General features: G+C 33.6%; 1 protein-coding gene across 1 annotated transcript in view; it reads right to left on the bottom strand.

Moving 5' to 3' along the window:
- Window positions 1-614: 614 nt before the first annotated feature.
- The window catches only part of LOC139695078 (fibrillin-2-like), a 104,059-nt gene continuing 85,723 nt past the window's right edge, over window positions 615-18,950 (bottom strand). The window contains exons 39-51 of the mRNA XM_071593702.1: window positions 17,149-17,258; window positions 16,916-17,048; window positions 13,402-13,650; window positions 11,960-12,163; window positions 9,496-9,621; window positions 9,150-9,389; window positions 8,025-8,200; window positions 7,438-7,632; window positions 5,413-5,517; window positions 5,062-5,205; window positions 4,780-4,923; window positions 4,457-4,594; window positions 615-2,776 (exon numbers count right to left, since the gene is read on the bottom strand). Of these exons, the coding sequence (XP_071449803.1) occupies window positions 2,528-2,776; window positions 4,457-4,594; window positions 4,780-4,923; window positions 5,062-5,205; window positions 5,413-5,517; window positions 7,438-7,632; window positions 8,025-8,200; window positions 9,150-9,389; window positions 9,496-9,621; window positions 11,960-12,163; window positions 13,402-13,650; window positions 16,916-17,048; window positions 17,149-17,258 (2,213 nt within the window). The 3' untranslated portion in view covers window positions 615-2,527. The remainder of the gene's footprint in view (window positions 2,777-4,456; window positions 4,595-4,779; window positions 4,924-5,061; window positions 5,206-5,412; window positions 5,518-7,437; window positions 7,633-8,024; window positions 8,201-9,149; window positions 9,390-9,495; window positions 9,622-11,959; window positions 12,164-13,401; window positions 13,651-16,915; window positions 17,049-17,148; window positions 17,259-18,950) is intronic.

The following is an 18,950-nucleotide window of genomic DNA, read 5'->3' as shown; positions in this document are numbered from 1 at the left end:
TTCACATTTCCTCTACCCTCATTTTGCATTATTTTCTCATTAATTAGATATTCCTAGAAGTTTTTCTATTTATCATATTGGCAAGAAGTTGAATATGTAATTGGCTTGTAGCAGACATTTCAGGAATAAGACCAAGCAGGAAAAAGCTTGAAAACTGGTCTACATAAAATACAATACAACTGGTAATAGCAACCATATCCTTGGGTTTAAGTGAAGCACAAAAAATGTCATCAAGAACTGCATTGGTTATAATTTTTCCTTTCTTGAAGCAATTGCAGTTTAAAGTCTAATTAAACAGAGATAAATTCCATAGACATTACACATTCCTTAGTCTCCACTTTGATATGCCCCTGATTAAAGTAACATCAAAGTGTTTATTTAAGTAAAATAAGGTTAACCGTATTTTCAAACTTTTTATACTATATATTATCTGTATTTTGATTAATGGTATGCTAATATTTCATACTCACATGGTCTAACACACTTAGATCCCACAACCCTGTTTTAACTATTCTGACGGAGTAGGTTTGGATTGCATTATAATGATTAGCAGGTAGCAACAAATGATAAGAATGGAAAGGCATTTCCAACTTCCAAGTTGTTCAAGTGCTCACAGTGGAAAAAATAGATATGTAAGTATTCATTCCTGTCCACAATTGATATTTAATTAATTGGAATCAATATTATCAGAGACTCGCATGTAATAACTGCACTGCATCATACAATAAAAGTTAATGAAATTAATTGCATATCAGAAAATATAACTTAACCCAGAAATATTAGAAATAAATCAAAACCACATATGCAAGTATCATACAAACATACCTTGAAATTATTTATATTTGTCTTGGTTGAAATAAGTAGAGATTTCAAAAATGCATATCCACTGAATAAGGTTTCATTTGTCACAAATAAATTATATTCAGGTCCTTTAATGGGAATTTGCTGTCTGTTGTGGCTTCCCCATTACAAGAAGTATTTATCTTGTTGTCGCCATGAAATTTGAAAATAATATTGATTCCTACAAAATTTTACATTTATTATCCTAATTTTTAATCACTTAACAAATCATATTTTACAATTAAGTACCATTTTTTCAGAAAATCAGCACCAAATTCAGCATTTCTCCCGTATTACAGGGCTTGTCTTAGGAATAACAATAACAAACACAGTGGACGAATATTGAAAGACAAATATGTTCTCAAACCATACAATTTGTGAAAAAATGCACTAAAAATATTTTAAATTCATTCAAAAATTTGAGGAACACACTAAAATTGTTATTTCTTGATTCACAAATTGCAAGGTTTTTACAAGAAACTTTTATACTAAACAAGAAGAGTCATAGACAAGATGTATAAAAATATTAATTGGTTCAAAGTTTAGAAATAGAATTCTGTATTTTAATACTACCCAGAAACATCAAGCTTACTGTTAATGCTCATTCAATTTTACGAACAAAACCTTAATAATTGATGCCAAGAACTCAATTTGATAATTATATAAAATAATAACATTTGAAAAAATAAAACTATAAAATTTTCCATCAATATTTTACATTATCTTCAAGTAGCACTAAATGAAAATTGGCTCATTAACGAATACTATGTTTATTAAGGTCTGAATTAAAAAATAAACTAAATATTTACTCTACATAATCAGTAGTAGTGGCAGTTTAAGGTCTACAACTGATAATATTCTGCACAGCCATTAGGCACAGATAAAAAAGATTAAGATTAACCATTATTGAACTAACAAATACATTACTACTAAAAACAATTTGATTTCAATGTAGATTTGGCAGTGATGAAAAATACAAGGAGGAGAGAAAAATTTACTTATCAGGACCTAACTCCTCAAACTTTGAGTAAACAGAAACCATTAATGAGAGAAGGTACGGCACTTCTTTGCACTTCAACATCAAATCCTTTCACTAGTAAAGTTCATTGACACTAATACATCAATGAAATCATTTATTTACTCATTATAACAATCTGCCTAACTTGATGAGCTATTATCTTAAATCTCAAGATAAGTTTCTCAGTCCTATTACAAGGTCACAATAACAACAGGACATCACCTTAGGTAATTGTAACAAACCATTTTTTACCAATTTTAAGCAATATTACAAAAATATAAGTGAACCAAACATACTCTCTTGAAATAAAACCAAGACAAAGTAAAATATATGTGTTCAAAATAGTCTTACTGTCTTAGCTGCATTCAGGTTTTCCATTGATTTGGTGCACAAATTACTTGATCGTTTATTATTCCTCAAGGCTCTTAAGAAATTAACAATATGAGTACTTCTCTTCTCCAAAGTATATCAAGTATACAAATATGAATTGGAAATGTTAAAATTATCTCATTAGATGCAGATTCTCTGTCCTTTGGTCCCTTAAAGTCAGCCAGGCAGAGTTGTTGAAGAACTTGCTCACATAGATGGAGAACTATCTTAAGCCCACAGTGAACAATAGCGTGATGAACGATGGCACTTAAATATCCATGGGAAATCTTAAAGCTTAAACTACTGTGTCACAACTAGCCTTATTCTCAGCTCCAAAGGCTTCTCCCATAAGCTGTTTTGGTCATCTTCACTTGATTTATGACCACCCTTCTTCTCTCCTCTGTGCTTGGTTCTTCCCTCCACTTCCAAGTCAAATGTCCCAGGGTTTTTCAGCCGCTGCTTGAAGTGCAAAGCCCAGACACCATGCTTTTTAACCATTTCAAAATTGCCACTCTCATTGCCATGAGTTATCACATAATGAAAGTCCCCCTGAAAAATAAAGGCATGGGAAAACACTTGTACAGAATGATTCACAGAATAATTGATAGCTACCAAGACAATTAAAGCCTAACTGAAGAATATTGATCAATTCAAACTGGTGGCTTTTGTAGTTATAAAGACATGGTGTACAAAGGAAATCAAAAAATTTTTCACCTTAAGCCTGGATGATGTGAGGGAGAGACCAGAACCAACCCAAAGGGTGAAATTAGGGGTCACCTTAATCACTGTATCCCCAATTTTATTCATGCCAACCCTAAAACTTATCAAACCATTTTTATTCCTTATTCGTTTTAATAATTTCAGGTTAGAATTGTTGGCACAGGAGAATTGCTGAGTGCCTCTTATCTATACTGGTAGATAAAAATTGTTACTATCACCATGATAATCTGTAGGTTTCCAGATCTTGGTTTCAAATGTTTTCATTTGTTTTACCTTCAGAATAATAGATACAGGATGAAGATGAGGCCATATCTGCCAAATGTTTCGCCTCCTTAGTGTGTTAAGCAGTATTCTTAATCACCATTGTCAGTCCAAATGTTTAAATTACATAATTGCAATATTTTGATGGTCAAACTCTAGTTTAAAATTAAATACATTGAGGTGAGATTTTTCTAAAACGTAGAGATAGATAAAAACGGAAGCTAGCTGATTCCAAAGGACATCAAACATCATCTTTCTTATCTGATCCCTCTGCACTCCAATACCAAAGGGATAACTGAGAAAGTATTCTCCCACCAAATCTACCCCTTGAAGAAGTTCACTTGTTTTCTGCTGCATTTCCATGAAAATTTGGACATTGGTCATTGAATATAAATACTATTACAACTACACTAAAAAATGACAATTTCCCATCTGGTACAAAATTGCAAACTTTGAACATTAAAATGCTAAACTTTGCAAAACAGTAGTTTTTTTGGGCTTTGTTTTTATGCACTCATTTAAAGCCATATAGCTCTTATTAAAGGCAAAGCATTAGAGATATCATTATCTATGCTTACAGAAGGACTTATAGTCAAGACCTCAAAAGGTGCTGTACTCCTCTAACAATGTATATCGAGACTAGCTTCACTGAGATGAAATATTGCAAAATAAGAAAAAACCAACACCCAATAACAATCCAACAAGTTTCCCAAATCACCTAAAAGCCCTAACTGTGTGCTTCTGAGCTAAAACAAGTTTTAAAAAAGTGTGTACTCAGTAACATCAAGAATTATTACAGTAATAATTCATCGGCAATCAACTCTCTACAGGAAATACATAAATTAATAACTTAATTAAAACACAATAGCAATTAATAATAATTCACCTTACCAGCAAAAATATTCAAGCCCTTTCCTAACAGAGTGTTTACTTTTAAGAGTAGATGTAAGAAATATATGTAATCTTTTGATTGATGTGTAGTGTGTTGTATTATATGTAATAGCTTAATTTTTTTAATTTATCTTTTTTTCTTGCTGATTAATGGATGTAAATGGGATTGGGATTCGCTTGTTTTGTTGAAGATATTTGTGTTTTGAAGTCTGATTTTATCCATTATCTTTTGCGATTATTTGGGACCTGTGTGCCACCTGACACTGTCTATCAGCACATGTATATTTTTAATAATAATAATAATAGATGCTGCTATTTGCAAAATTTAAATGGTGGGTTGTGATCCAAACTACTCACTCTGTCATGGTGGACAGCTGGCTGGAGTTTGATGATTCTTGTCCTATGTTTAGTCTGTGACAAACTTATTTTAAGAATAATATGTTCATCTCCATGATGATGCTTTCTGTGCCTTCTGAAAGCCTCACGTTTTTTGACCTGAAATGGTTTTAAAAATATGCATCAGCATATAATGTAAACATTGGATAAAATGTGTGAAACCTCTTGATTCAGGTTGTTCTTATTGACTAGTGTAAAGAAAGCCACTTTTATGCCATGGATAATAAATACATTCAGCATTATAAATAAGAATTTTGCATAATATTAAACATCAGATAGTATACCTTATGGGCTATGCTAAATAAAACACTTGAATTAGGGTGAGAATTCCCATCAGGAGATGATGACAGGCTCATTGATCTATATGGGGCATTCAAAACTGGACCAGGTATTTTAGGAGATCTCCTGTGCCGAGAATTCCCATTGACCTGAAAATATATGTCACTTAAAATTTATGGAACTATGAAAAACTTTCAAACAAGCTGTTCCATGTAACTTTGGATATACATCTAAGATTAATAGGGTTTCACTCAGTTAAAAAGTTTAAAACAATATAGCATTTCTACCTTGCATGAAAAGCATCCCTCTGTAGATATAATTCTGTCTTCAGGTATCTGATAGGGATCTGAATCGATTGGAAAAGTTGGAACATTGCCAATGTCATCACCATAACCATGTACAGGTGGACTGATAGTCGATAAGCAATGACCCTGAAAAAGTATTAGCATAAAATAAGCACACCAAATTCCTAAAAATAATTTAGAAAGAGTTCACCATTGCAAAATTATACCAGGTCACATTATTTATGGACACTTTACATAATTTTCATTGGTGAATCTTTTTGCGTCATTCCTTGAGAAATAGTAGATATTTTCACTAACCAAATAAAACAGAGGGTGAAGAAGTGACAATTTTACCTGTCCTATTCGATGATATCCACTGGGACACCCACATGTAAATCCTCCACTCCCAAGAGGAGTACAGCCAAAAGCACAAGGACTACCACTGCACCCAGCGCTGACCTTTAAGTAGATGATGTTTTATTTTAATGCCAAAATTAATATTATACAATTGAATTTGACATATCATCCATTAAAAGTTTTTCTGTGAATGTCATGACTGGTTTGCTCCCTCAATAGTCAATCTGTACTAAAACAATTCACTATCCTTCATTATTCTTAATTGCTTGTAATTAAAAACATTTTATGCAAATTAAGTATTTAGTTAGAGAAAACCTGCATCTGCAACCTATTCCAATATTCCACAGTTATCAACCTGAAGGTTGATTTGATAGATGAGGGCAGAGCTCACCCAATATTAAGTACATTGGCATACCCAATTCACATATCAGGGAATGGGGGCCTTCCTTTCCCTGTGCCACCAATGCTTTCTCAGAAAGATCTGATATCTTCAAAAGCACATAACTTGGGTGAGGCTCAGGGTTCCCAGAGGCATCCCCACAAATTGTACCCAGGCCCTACTGTCAGACGTTCTGTACTCTACCCAGTGGACTACAGCTGATACCTATGTTCCCCATATTTTATGTTACTCATAATTAAAAGCCTGCACCTCAGTTAGGTGGATATTTTATCTACCATACTGTTTTTCATGATTAGTCACAGGAAATAATAATTGGCATGGTTTCCCATTACTTCATGGACTTGTGTTTTTTATAATAAACATTTGAATTTTTACACTTAATATTTTATGGTCTTATTTGTAACAATTATGAGGAAAAATTTGGCTGAAATATTTGATAACATCAATGTAACAATCTAAAGTGTGAAGAGCAGGAGAATATAAGAATAAGGGTGGATATAATTTTTCATGACCAAAGTTAGTCATTGAGATGGAACTATTAAGAAAAAAGTTTGACAAAGACGCAAATGATTACTTAGGGAAGGAAACGTTTTAATACTTAGAAGTCCAGGCAAAAGAAATAATAAACACCATAATATCCCTCCTTTGGCTTCCTAAAATACCTATCACCATATTACCCACTCACCCTTAATGACCCTTAAATCTTCGTGTCCCCTCTCCTAAAAATACCTTGTTTATAAGGTTTCATGCAGTGGCCCCAAATTCCACAGGGTTTACTCATGAGAGTCACAGAACAGAAAACATGAACAAATTTCATTAAAGGACATACAAGATATCGTCTCATATAGAGCAATATATTACCAAAGTTCTTTTCTGCTGTGCCACAGATCTTCATCAACCAAAGTTACAGACTTCATGACCCAAGTTTCCAACTTTCTAATTTTATGTTTTTATATGCATGTATATATATATATATATATATATATATATATATATATATATATATATATATATATATATATAACCATAAACACAGTAATCAACCCAAAGGTCAGTTTGGTAGGTGATGGTAGAGTTCACCCAGTACTAAGCCCGACGGCGTGTGAAATTCACACATCAGGGTAGGGGGGCCAGTTCCTTTCCCTGTGCCGGTTATGGTTTCCTAGGAAGACCTGGTATACATAACTTGGGTGGAGCTACAGGTGCCCTGAGTACCTTGCCCAAGAATCGAACCGGGACCCTCCAGTCAGCTGTCCAACGCTCTACCCACTAGACTACCGCGACCCACACACACAAATAAATAAATAAATATATATATATAAATATATATATATATATATATATATATATATATATATATATATATATATATATATATATATAATATATATATATATATTTCTGGAAAACCACCTCAATTGTCATTCCCAAGATGAAACGTGTGTGTTCTTTTCATGTGTTCTTATATTGTTTGTTGCTGTCCAAGTTTTTTATTCAACATTTCCTTGTTATATTTTTTGACGAAATCATCTATATATATATATATATATATATATATATATATATATATATATATATATATATATATATATATATGTATATATAAACCTTGTGCATTTTACCTGAACACAGACCATGAGTGCATTATCAAATTGATAACCATCAGGGCAACCACACCGGTAGCTTCCAATTGTGTTAAAGCAGGTACCAGAGCCACATGGTGACTGAGCACATTCATTGTCATCAACACACTGGTTATAGTAGAAGTGCTGGAGAAATCCCTCAGGACATGCACAGCGGAAGCTTCCCAATATGTTCTGCAAAAAATAATCACAAAAAGTATAATGACTGTGCATTAATTACCCCAAATGTACACACTGCTAAAAACTTGCTAATATGAAAATAATGGAATTCGTTTTTTAAAAACATTGGGTGCCTTTCTTTTTTATGTAAATTAAAATTATCTGTTCTCAAGAGTTTTCATAATCTTCCAGGGTGCACAAATATAGAATTATTTCCAGCAAAATTATTACTAGTTGATGTAGAAACATTTCAACTATTCTTAATGGTGGCTTAACTTGGGCAACTATATTTTTTGGCATTTAGAAAGATTTTTTTAGCATATTTGGGTTAATTTATTTTTTCTTGAATGTTTTATATCAAAACAGAAAAATAGGCTAGGACAAGGCTATAATAGTAATTTATTTACCTGACAACCATATTGGCACTTGGAATCATCTGTGCACTCATCCATATCAGTGCAATAGGATCCAGAAGAATCCAATTTGAAGCCCCTCGGGCAAATGCATCTGAAACTTCCCAGGGTGTTGATGCAATTTCCAGGTGGAGGGCAGATGCCACTCTGATCTGTGCATTCATTAATATCTATGAAAAAAACACAAAATGGTAAGATAATTTGTCACATATTTAAAATAACCCAAGGACAGGATAATGTTTATCATAACAAATTTGCATCTACAGAAATTATAAGCAACCATTTAGAGCTTTGCATTTGAAATATTAGAGCTGACACAAATTTATATCCCTTAATATACACACATAAAATATTAATGGAATTAATTGGAAATTTACTTGAAAATAGTAAAAAATGAAAATCAACTTTGGAACTACATGTACGAGTAAAATCACTCATAGGGTCATGAACTATCCCAAGGGAAATTTCAAGTAAATCTTAATGAATATGTGTTGTCATTTAGAATTTCAATCGATATTTGAAATACAATACCATGACTAATATAAGACAGAGTACAGCATAGAAACACATACACAGTGACCTTTTAGGAATCTAGAGATGAGGAGTATAAATCAGGTGCCTTTGCTACAGAGAGGAGAGGACTCAGCATCATCCCAGGGATGCTGTGTCCTCTCCCTGGCACTGACTTAAATGTGGAACTGTGCCCAGGAGAAGCCTGGCCATGGTTCCACATTTAAGAAAGAATCAAACTTAATTCTTGTTATAATCATTCATTGATGAAATGCCCTTAATCTTCTATTTTTTGGCATTGTTACCTAGTGGGAGTTTACTTCAAAATTCCAAAACAGAAAAGACAACATTCTCATAATGATGTAGAAAGGAAATAATTAACAAAATTATGTGCATTGTAGAAAGCATGTACCTAGACTCCCCACCCTTTTGCTAAAGTCTACAGAAATATCTGATGATGCATGTTCACTGCTTGAATTAAAAAAATATGGGTGAATGGGGGCAAACATTTACATTCAAGAGAATCTCATCTTATGTTTTAAATGTTTTCAAAAAACCAAAGCCTGGAACTCTCATTAATAGCACTGTGAATATGACATGGTATCTAACCTGTGCAATGATCTCCCACTTGGTTATATCCTTTTGGACAGCCACATTTGTAGCTGCCTTGAGTATTTATACAGTCATGATGACAAGTGTGGCGGCCTGTAGCACACTCATCAAGATCCCTACAGCTGACACCATCTGGATTGAGTACGTGACCAGGGGGACAGGAGCAAACATAGCTCCCATCAGTGTTCTGGCATGAAAACTTGCATGGCGACTGAGAAAGTTCACATTCATTGATATCTACAATGAAATAAACAGAATTAGTACTTAAGCCAACAGAAGTTTCATTAAAAATTTATTTGTATCCACTCCACTTTTGTGAGTATAATAGTAAGCTGTTCCATACCAATACAGCGTGTTCCAGTAGGATCTGGTTTGTAGCCCTTATTACAAATACAGCGATATGATCCCATGGTATTTATACACCTTCCATTCCGGCACAGATCAGGTATGGTCATACACTCATCAATATCTGAAGAAGAAAGATCACATGGGTAAAAAATTTTCACTTATTTGCAATTATCTATCCTTAACGCATTCCTTCCTGTGTACATTGGTGCTAACTTAAAATACTGCACAAACATTTGGTACTATTGGCATTAAACTGCTTATTTTCATATCAACACTGTATAAAACTACAGTGCTCACAGCAGCAAATATAATTGAGGGGTGTACGGTTATTTACCACTAAAAACACAGTATATGTTTTTTTTAAGGTAATCTACCGGTTAAGGTAGGTTTTTGGGTGGACACAACTACCAAACAAATATTTTATTACTCCTAACAATACACAAAATCAATCATCCTACTCTATATCAGGTCCCTCTTCATCTCTGAGTACTTTCTTCCTCCCTTCATCACGTCCAACATCCCTATCCTGTTCCTTCCCTTTCCTGGTTTGCCCAACATTCTACCCTCTATCACAATCTTCAACATCCCACTGCCGGTCAACACCCCCTTCATCCACTTTTCCTGCCTCCATAGGATTGCTCCCAACAAACCCCTCTCTTCGCCCACCATACCAAGTACTTCCTCATTTGTTTTCTTCTCTGTCCATTTCACCTTCTCCATTCTTCTCCACACCCACATTTCAAAAGCCTCCAATCTACGTCTATCCTCCTGCTTCAATGACCACGTTTCCGCACCGTACATAGCTACGCTCCATATCAAAGTTTTTACGAGTCTTTTCTTAACATCTTTACTCAAAGTCCCCATCATCAACTCCCTCCTCCTTGTGAAAGCCTCTTTGCCTAGCGCAATTCTTCTCCTTATGTCCCTACTACTTTGACCGTGTTGGTCCAAAACACTACGGAGATACGTAAACTGTTCTACCTGCTCTAGTTTTTGCCCTCCTATTTTAATGTTAAGCTTGGCCTTTTTCTTTTTAGAAAATCGCATAACCTTTGTTTTATTAATATTGATTCTCATCCCATACCTGTCGCACTGAATTTCCAATTCACTCAGCAATGCTTGCAGCCCCTTGGCTGACTGACAAACTAAAGCTTGGTCATCAGCAAACCTAACTGATTTTACGAATTCCCCGCCCACTTTCATTTCTACCTCGAGTTCTTCCCATGCCTCTTGGATCATTTCCTCTGCATACAGGTTGAACAGCAACGGTGATAATGGGCAACCCTGCCTTACACCTCTTCCTAACACTGCCCATCCTGACTCCCCGTTTCCCACCCGCACCTGAGCAGACTGAGACATGTACAGGTTGCGGATTAGCCTCCTTTCCCTCCAATCTATTCCTATTTTCTGCAGAATACTCATTAGTTTTTCCCAATTCACTCTATCAAACGCTTTTTCAAAATCTACGAAACAGGCAAATACCTCCTGGCTGTGTTCTATATTCCTCTTGATTAATAATCTCATTACTGCAATAGCATCACGCGTACCTCTCCCCTCCCTAAACCCAAACTGATCATCCCCTAAGTAATCATTTGCCCTACTCTCTATCCTTTTGTTTATGATCCTGAGAACAACTTTAGCTGCGTGGGATATCAAACCAATTGTCCTATAGTCCTCACATGACGCAGCCTTTACCTTTTTCGGAATAGGAACTAAAACTGATCTCACAAAGTCGTCCGGCCAGATTCCTTCCTCATAGATACTACAAATCAACCCATATAGCCTCTTCCTCTCACATTTTCCTAAGCATTTTAAAAGTTCCACGGGAATGTTATCTACCCCCACGATCTTATTTAGTTTCATCTCCCTTAATGCCCTTTCTATCTCATTGTCTAGTACGCCTGGACCTAAGCTGTCTTCCTCTATGTCATTTTCTTTTTCAATGTCTAACTTTGTTGGTCTGAGTTCCTTACTATACAGTTCTTCTATATACTCCTTCCATCTCTCTTGGATCTTTCCTGCGTCAACTATTACCTTACCCGCCTTATCTCTAACTGTTAGCATAGCTCTTCCTTTCTTACTTCCCGATAACGATTCAACTTTGCTGTACAGCGCTGTTATCAGTTTAAATTCTAGCTTAATATATAACACTATGGAGGGTGAGTGCCTGTCATTCTGCAAGTCAGGAAGCCGTGAAACTTATTTATCCCACCCCACCTTTGCTCAATGGCCATGCTCTTTCACTTGCTCACCCGATAGCCCCTACATTAGAGCTTACAGAAATGTCCAGCAATTTATTACTTGTAAATATGTACATTCCTTCATTATCAAAATTCATTAAAAACCCACTGGATCAAAAAAGCATAATATCAATTTCATACAATTTTTGTGACTTGAAAGATCATCAAATTAAGGTTTTATTTATGAATACTGAGCTTTAGTTATGATGCTTTAGTTACCTTTTCCATCAATGGACATTCCAGTTTCCATGCATAACTGCTTGTATTCTTCTGATCTGGAACTTGGGCAAGGCTGGCAACGAGGCCCCCAAGCTGCTCCCATGGTACAACAGCAATCGGCCCTTGTAACTTTCATCAAGCCATCTGTATGGCTAGTGCACTTACCAGCCATCAACTGGCGGAAACAATAACCAACTCTTCTATCTGAAAGCCCAATATGATAGACTGTATTTGTACATAAAGTTTCAAATAAAGAGTACTGTAGGCAAAAGCACTATTTTACTGGATGACCACCTGGTGGCCTATGTGCTTCACTATAGGATCCCACAAATCATTTTAAATTTTACATCAGGATTCCAAGGAACAAAAGTATAAAAAATACCCATGCCTGAATAAGAAATCATGACTAGCCTGAAGGAGAACCTCATGATGACTTACTTTGAAGGGTGAATTATTAAACGCTAGACTGAGGTAGCAGGATTACCTACTGAATTTACAGATGTATATCACCAGATAATGTTTCAATCCAAAAATAAAAAGGAATGAGGAAATGTACGAATAAGATGTCAACACAAAATAAACAAGCAATCTCATAATTTAAAGTTTTTACAAAGTGTCAGCACCAAAAGGACTCAATGTCTTTGAGTAAAATTTGGGATGACATGAAGTCAATGACATTATGATGTAGGCACCTACTCGTATGTAGGTACCTACTACATGTTACATCTATAAGTCATTAATAAAGTAATAAATAAAAAATCTAATTTAGTGGTGAAATGCATAGAAACATTAAAAAATGTTAAAAGATCAGAAACATTCATAAAAATTTATGGCTTTGAAGTTAAACTCAAATATAACATGTTAAAATACAAGAAAATAATTATATTCATTATGTTGGGACACACAAGTTCCTTCACCGAAATCATGAAATAGATCATCACATAGTCCTTGCAGCAGAAGAAAATATAACTTTAATTTTCTCAAAGTTCAAGAGACTATATGCTCTCTCTTTCGAGGTAGTCCAACTTTGAAATACAATTAAAACTCCATTTCGATAAAAAATAAGATACTTAGAACTTTCTTAAATAATCACTTGTCATTTTATTTACAGAACGCTAAGCACTTTTTCTATCTTAAGCAATGACTAAGCTACATAATGCTTGTAAAATTATTACTAATAAAAATAATTTGACAAGGTTGTAGTAAATGAGTCAGCTGATTACTTTACCAGCTACAAAATTACCTCTTGAATCACTAATGCTGTGTTTAATTACCCAATATGGTAATGAAAACATTTGAATGACACAATGAAAAATCTATGCCGCAAAACTTCAAAGTATAAGGATTGAGACTGGAACATATAATCTTAACTGAAACATCAATTACCAGCAAGTCATATTAAAATATATCTTTAATGCACTAGTCATCTCTAATTGTCTCACCAATGCACTGCTTTCCATCAGGAGCCACTTCAAATCCTTCAAAACAGTCACACCGATAGCCACCTTGAGTGTTGACACAGTGACCATTGCGACATGTGTTGTGATCATTCATGCATTCATTAACATCACGACAGTCATCAACAAGGCCAACTTGTTGATAGCCCTCAGGACAAATGCACATGAATGTACCAATCAGGTTCTTGCAAGCAAATTTACAGTTGTTGGCAGGAGTTACGCACTCATTGACATCTGCAGCATGAAATATAGAAGATTGTAAACTTAAACCATTTCTAAAGAGCAACCAAAACTAAATCTTTCCTAACATTCTAATATTAACCTATCCTTAAATTTCTTTGAATAAATTAATTCAGGCTATCGAAAGTAATTAAATAAAGAAGACTAAAATTAGAATTTAATTCATATTACAGACATAAGACTTAAAAATGTAATTGTTGAAATGGAATGAGGCATTCATGAAGGCAATTATTAATCAAATTTTTTCAGGGAAAATTATGCATAAACTTTTGTTCTTTACCCCTATTATTCAGATTTACATAAATGGGATCATTTCAAAAATTGGGTTTTTTCTTAAATTTACAATTGGCCTTTACACCAATCAGTAATCATTTGGTCGAAAATAGCTCCATTATTTAAGTCAAACTTTTTAAGTATAAACATAATCAATTAGACGAAAATCAAAATTTTTAAAACTCGTGAATACGGACTAAATGTTTTTGATATTCATATTAAGTTGTTGCTTTTGAACTTTGGTGTTAAAAGCATATTGCTGTATCTGATTTTCTATTGGGTTAAGAGATAATATGATGCATGGTTAACCAACGCAATTGTCCTGCAATCAGATCGAGATGTGATTAGTGATTACTTAAGTTACTCAGCAAGTCACACTTTTTCATAGTTGAACACTTAACTCAGAATTTGAAAAAATATACATTATGATTTCTATAAACTTACATATTATTTACATTAGTATACTCCTTTTGATTTAATTACTTTGCTCCTTTGCAATGTCAATGACAACTGGTTTGGAGCTTTTTGCAATTGTGTAATAATTAATACATGGAGTGGTATAGTTTTTTTCTAACTAGAAAAACTATAAAATGTTAGGGACTTGTTGAATCCCAAAAAAGTGGCCCATCAAATCAATTTTCAAAGTACTGCGTTCAATGACTAATGCATCAGTAATCACCTGATTAACATTTAATGCAATATTCCACTGTTAAGTCACATCATTTTTCAGCACTTCTGAATATCTCAAATGAGAGTGACATTTGTAAATATTAAAAAACAAAAGAATATTAAGTGAATACTAATTGCATGCACTTGTATTAAAAAAAACAAACTTGGAAATTAATAAAACGATGTGCCACTCTGGTTTCAAATTTAAGGCAAATGTTTCAAGCAAGGATGACTCTTGGGTTATGGTAACAAACAAAAAATACAATTCTACACACTCAAATTAGAAAAATACAAAAGTTTGTAACATTCCAACACAGTAGAAACGTTTTATAATGCTTCATGTCCCAGCTGATAACAATTAAGTCTCTGTGAATTATTTAATTAAAGCAATGCATTTTTATATATGACAGTCAACTGTATATGTAATCTAGCAGAGGCTTCATGACTCCATCATTCTTTGTAATTCATTACTACTTCCCTTTGCCCTTTCCTGTAAGTATTTACTTCAAATTACCAATATCAATTTGCCTATTCGTTATTCATAGAGTTTTATAGAGTCCTCATGAGTTAGTTTTGCCAAATATCAGTAGGTTAACTTTCGATTGCAATGATCTTGTTGCTGCTTGAACTGAAGTATGATTACATTTTACACTGATATTTATAAAATTTCTAGGAATAAATTTTTGCCTATATTTATACAATTAAAGAAAAGTTAGGAAAAATGATCTCCATAGGAATTCACAACTAGCTTGAGTTCCATGAAGACATAAACAATATCAAAATGCCTAAAATAGAACAATTATTCCAATTATTTTGTTACTTTAATTGCAGTTCAATGAACAAGCTAAAGCTTCAACCAGAGATCAATAGAATCATAATGTGAATTATAATGGGCATTCATAATGATTGGAATACCCTTATTTATCTCAATTCATTAATTGCAGCAGTTCTGACAGGACAATGTTTTAATTAACAGAATCAGAAGGTATGCCAAATTTTTATTACAATCATGAATTTTAGTGTCCAATAAAAATTGTTATTTTTGGTGTATATATACTCCTATGATAATACCTATTCATAATATGTATGTGGCATATATGCTTTGCGAGTTAAATGTGAAAATATTCTAATCGCCTTATTATCATTTTCAACATTTCCACTTTCCCTTTACTCAGTAACTGGAGGGATACCAATGCATTGATCCTTTAAAAAATTACTTCAACCTGTAGCCTTCAAATAAGACAGCCCACTTAGGGGCCATGAGTGTGTGTGGGTTGAGAACTTGGGGATGAGCATCAGAGTATGGCACTGTAAACACCATTCATTTTATTCAATCGGACTATTATTAACTCCAAAATCTACCTCCACTCTGTACACAAGCTCTGTATTTACCTGAGCCTCCTTTCTTCAGTTATCAATTGCAACTCTTACTACTTACAAATCCAATTTTAAGCAATAATTGGAATTCACAAGCAAATTCTTCCATTGTAAAAGTTATGTTTGAAGAATCAAAATATAATAACAAGTATGTTGGAGATCCATGAAAATACCAGTTGATACTACCAACAATAGTATTATGCCTGTAGTTTTACAGAAGCAATAAAGCCTCAGAGCTTTCTAATTCTACCAAGTCACCTAATCCCCACCACAGTTGTCATGATAAACTTCGTCCCGTTGCCAGTAAATGAAAATACAGTGGAAACTGACTGCAAACTGAGTTTCCAATTTACAATATCATAAATATTTAAGATGAATTAGATTACCTCATCAAAGATTAGGTCTTGAATTAAAATGTAATTGTAGAATTATCTAACACATAGTCAGAAATACACATTATTCTCTGATGATGATGATTCTATGATTTTATTCCAAAACATTTTTATTTTTTTAACAAAATCAAATCAAATATACTCTTGATAGTCATAATTGCATCATATACTATTTTAGATGTACTATTTTGGACTCATTTCTTGACAGATCTGACTTTGCGATATGTCATTAGTTTCAAACATTGATGAGGGAACAAATAAATGTTTAGTTTCCATATTGTTGATTTGTTTGGTGCAATCATCTCACTGTACAGTGTAGGCAAGAGAATTCTTAAATATCACAAAACAATGCTGATGAGAAACACAATCAATCACTGATCTTGTGCTGTTAATATATACCCTAAGACATTAAACCCATATATTTTCAAAATTTGAAAAAACTAATATTTTTATCCACAGTTGATTACCCATTCATTAAATAAATACTTATACTTTTAAATGTACTTTAACAGACTTTGTTCTACAGAACAATGAAAGGTTATCCTGACCTTGGCAATGTCTTCCATCAGGTGCCAAAGCATACCCATAAGGACAGATGCATCGGAATGAACCAGGAACATTGTGACACCTGAACGCACATTGATTTCCCATTTCCTGGCATTCATTGATATCCTCACAGACCTATTTGACAAGTAAGTTGGAGCGGAGCAAATCATTATAAATATAAATTTAAGTAAGAATCATTAGGATTGTTGGCTTTGTAAAGTTGTTTTACAATCACCTGCATGGGTCCAGGAGTAAAACCATCATCACAGGCGCACTCAAAACCACCCACAACATTAGAGCATGTGCCATTCCCACATACATTTCCATGTAAGCACTCATTGTCATCTGAAAAATTCAGTATTTTCATTTCCACCATTAAAAAATTACTTTCACAATGTACATATGTAATGGTTTTAAGCAAAATGAAAATGAATGATTTGCTATGAACAAGATGAAGGATGAGAACCACATTAATACATAGGAGCAATGATTACATATGAAAATATCTCACAATCCTGAGAGAGAGAGAGAGAGAGAGATGGTGAAAATAGAGTGCAGAAAGAAAAACACCCAAAAGAGGTAAGCATTATATATCAGAGATATGAATTGAGAAAGATCAAAAGGCGCCCATGAAGATTAAATGAGGAATAGGCCTGGTATCAGTAAAATGATAAAAATAATAAAATTACATTTTGGAGAAATTATTGTTTTTGCCAAAGCTTTAAGCTAGGGGTTTTTCCTGAAATACATTTTCTGAACCCATCTTTGCACATTTTGACCATTTTCCTATTGATGTTTGTCCTCGTGTTTATACATAGGTGATGGTTTTTTGTGGGCATGACAACTCGAAAGCAATTTATATGAAGAACACAAAATTTTATACAGAACATAGTAGATGAAAGCAGTAATTTTTGGATTTCCTACAAAATCTATCCACTGGAAATTATCACTACGGCCTTTTTTCAATGTGCATCAGAGGTGTCACCACAAGAAACTATCATAAAGCATGGAAAATTCCAGAAATATTTCTGATGATGATGCCACCCAAAAAGTCTTTCTTAATCAATTTAATTCTATGTTTTCCCAAAATTAGGGGAAAAATGGAGGTTATCACCAACACAGATGCCTATTTTGAGGACCTTCCAAAACGATACTGTCTGGATGGCTTAAAAAAGTTAGAGAATCAGTGGGAAAAGTTTATTAAGCTAAAAGGATATCATGTTGAAAAATAAAAAAATATCTACCCAAAATAATGTTTATATAGTTTTTCTAAGGACTTATTGAACAGCGCACATATATTTAGTAAATTATCAGTACTCGCAATTGCATCAAATTTAAAAAACTATTATAACAATTGACAAGGCTATTGCTATTCAACTTAAAATGTTATAAAAATAACTGTAGTCAAAAATGAAAGTGAGCTTTACTTTAAAAATGAAAAATAATTTTTTTCCTAAATTATATACATCTATACACATATTCACACACACATACATAATGCAGGTAGAAGGTAGGTAAATTTATGTAAATTATCCCTGTAAAAATGTAGGGGTACTTATGTAGAAGTGATTTTGTTATGACCGACTAAGGTGGTGTCGCAAGTATACAAGAGTGTTATGTACCTTTCTATAAGTCTTAGTGTTATCTGCTCCCTTTCTGACTCAAGGCTATTGATACTAATATAAATGTTCATAAAGTGTAATTTAGTTTTTAAGAATAATAAGGATAGAAAATTTTACATACTTATTTAGATCACTATTCACCATATCTCAAAAAATTTTAAAAAACCTTGCTCAAATGTTGACTTGGTGATTTTTGACCCTTACAAATGTGGTCACCACAGAAGCCCCATTTTTGGAACCAACTTATCTCCTTAATAGGATAAATACTGATTATATTCTAACCGTGAAGAAGGGAATTAAAAAAATATACATTTACAAGGTTGTCTCTCTATAATATTATTGGGATATCATCTGTGAACTAGATCTTTTTATATCTCAGAGCATATCAGCAATCAAATCATATATATATGCAACT

This window comes from Hetaerina americana, unplaced genomic scaffold, assembly GCF_022747635.1.
Source record: "Hetaerina americana unplaced genomic scaffold, ioHetAmer1.1.p SCAF_6, whole genome shotgun sequence".
In the NCBI taxonomy this organism is placed as follows: domain Eukaryota; kingdom Metazoa; phylum Arthropoda; class Insecta; order Odonata; family Calopterygidae; genus Hetaerina; species Hetaerina americana.
This window is presented reverse-complemented; position numbering and strand designations above follow the sequence as displayed.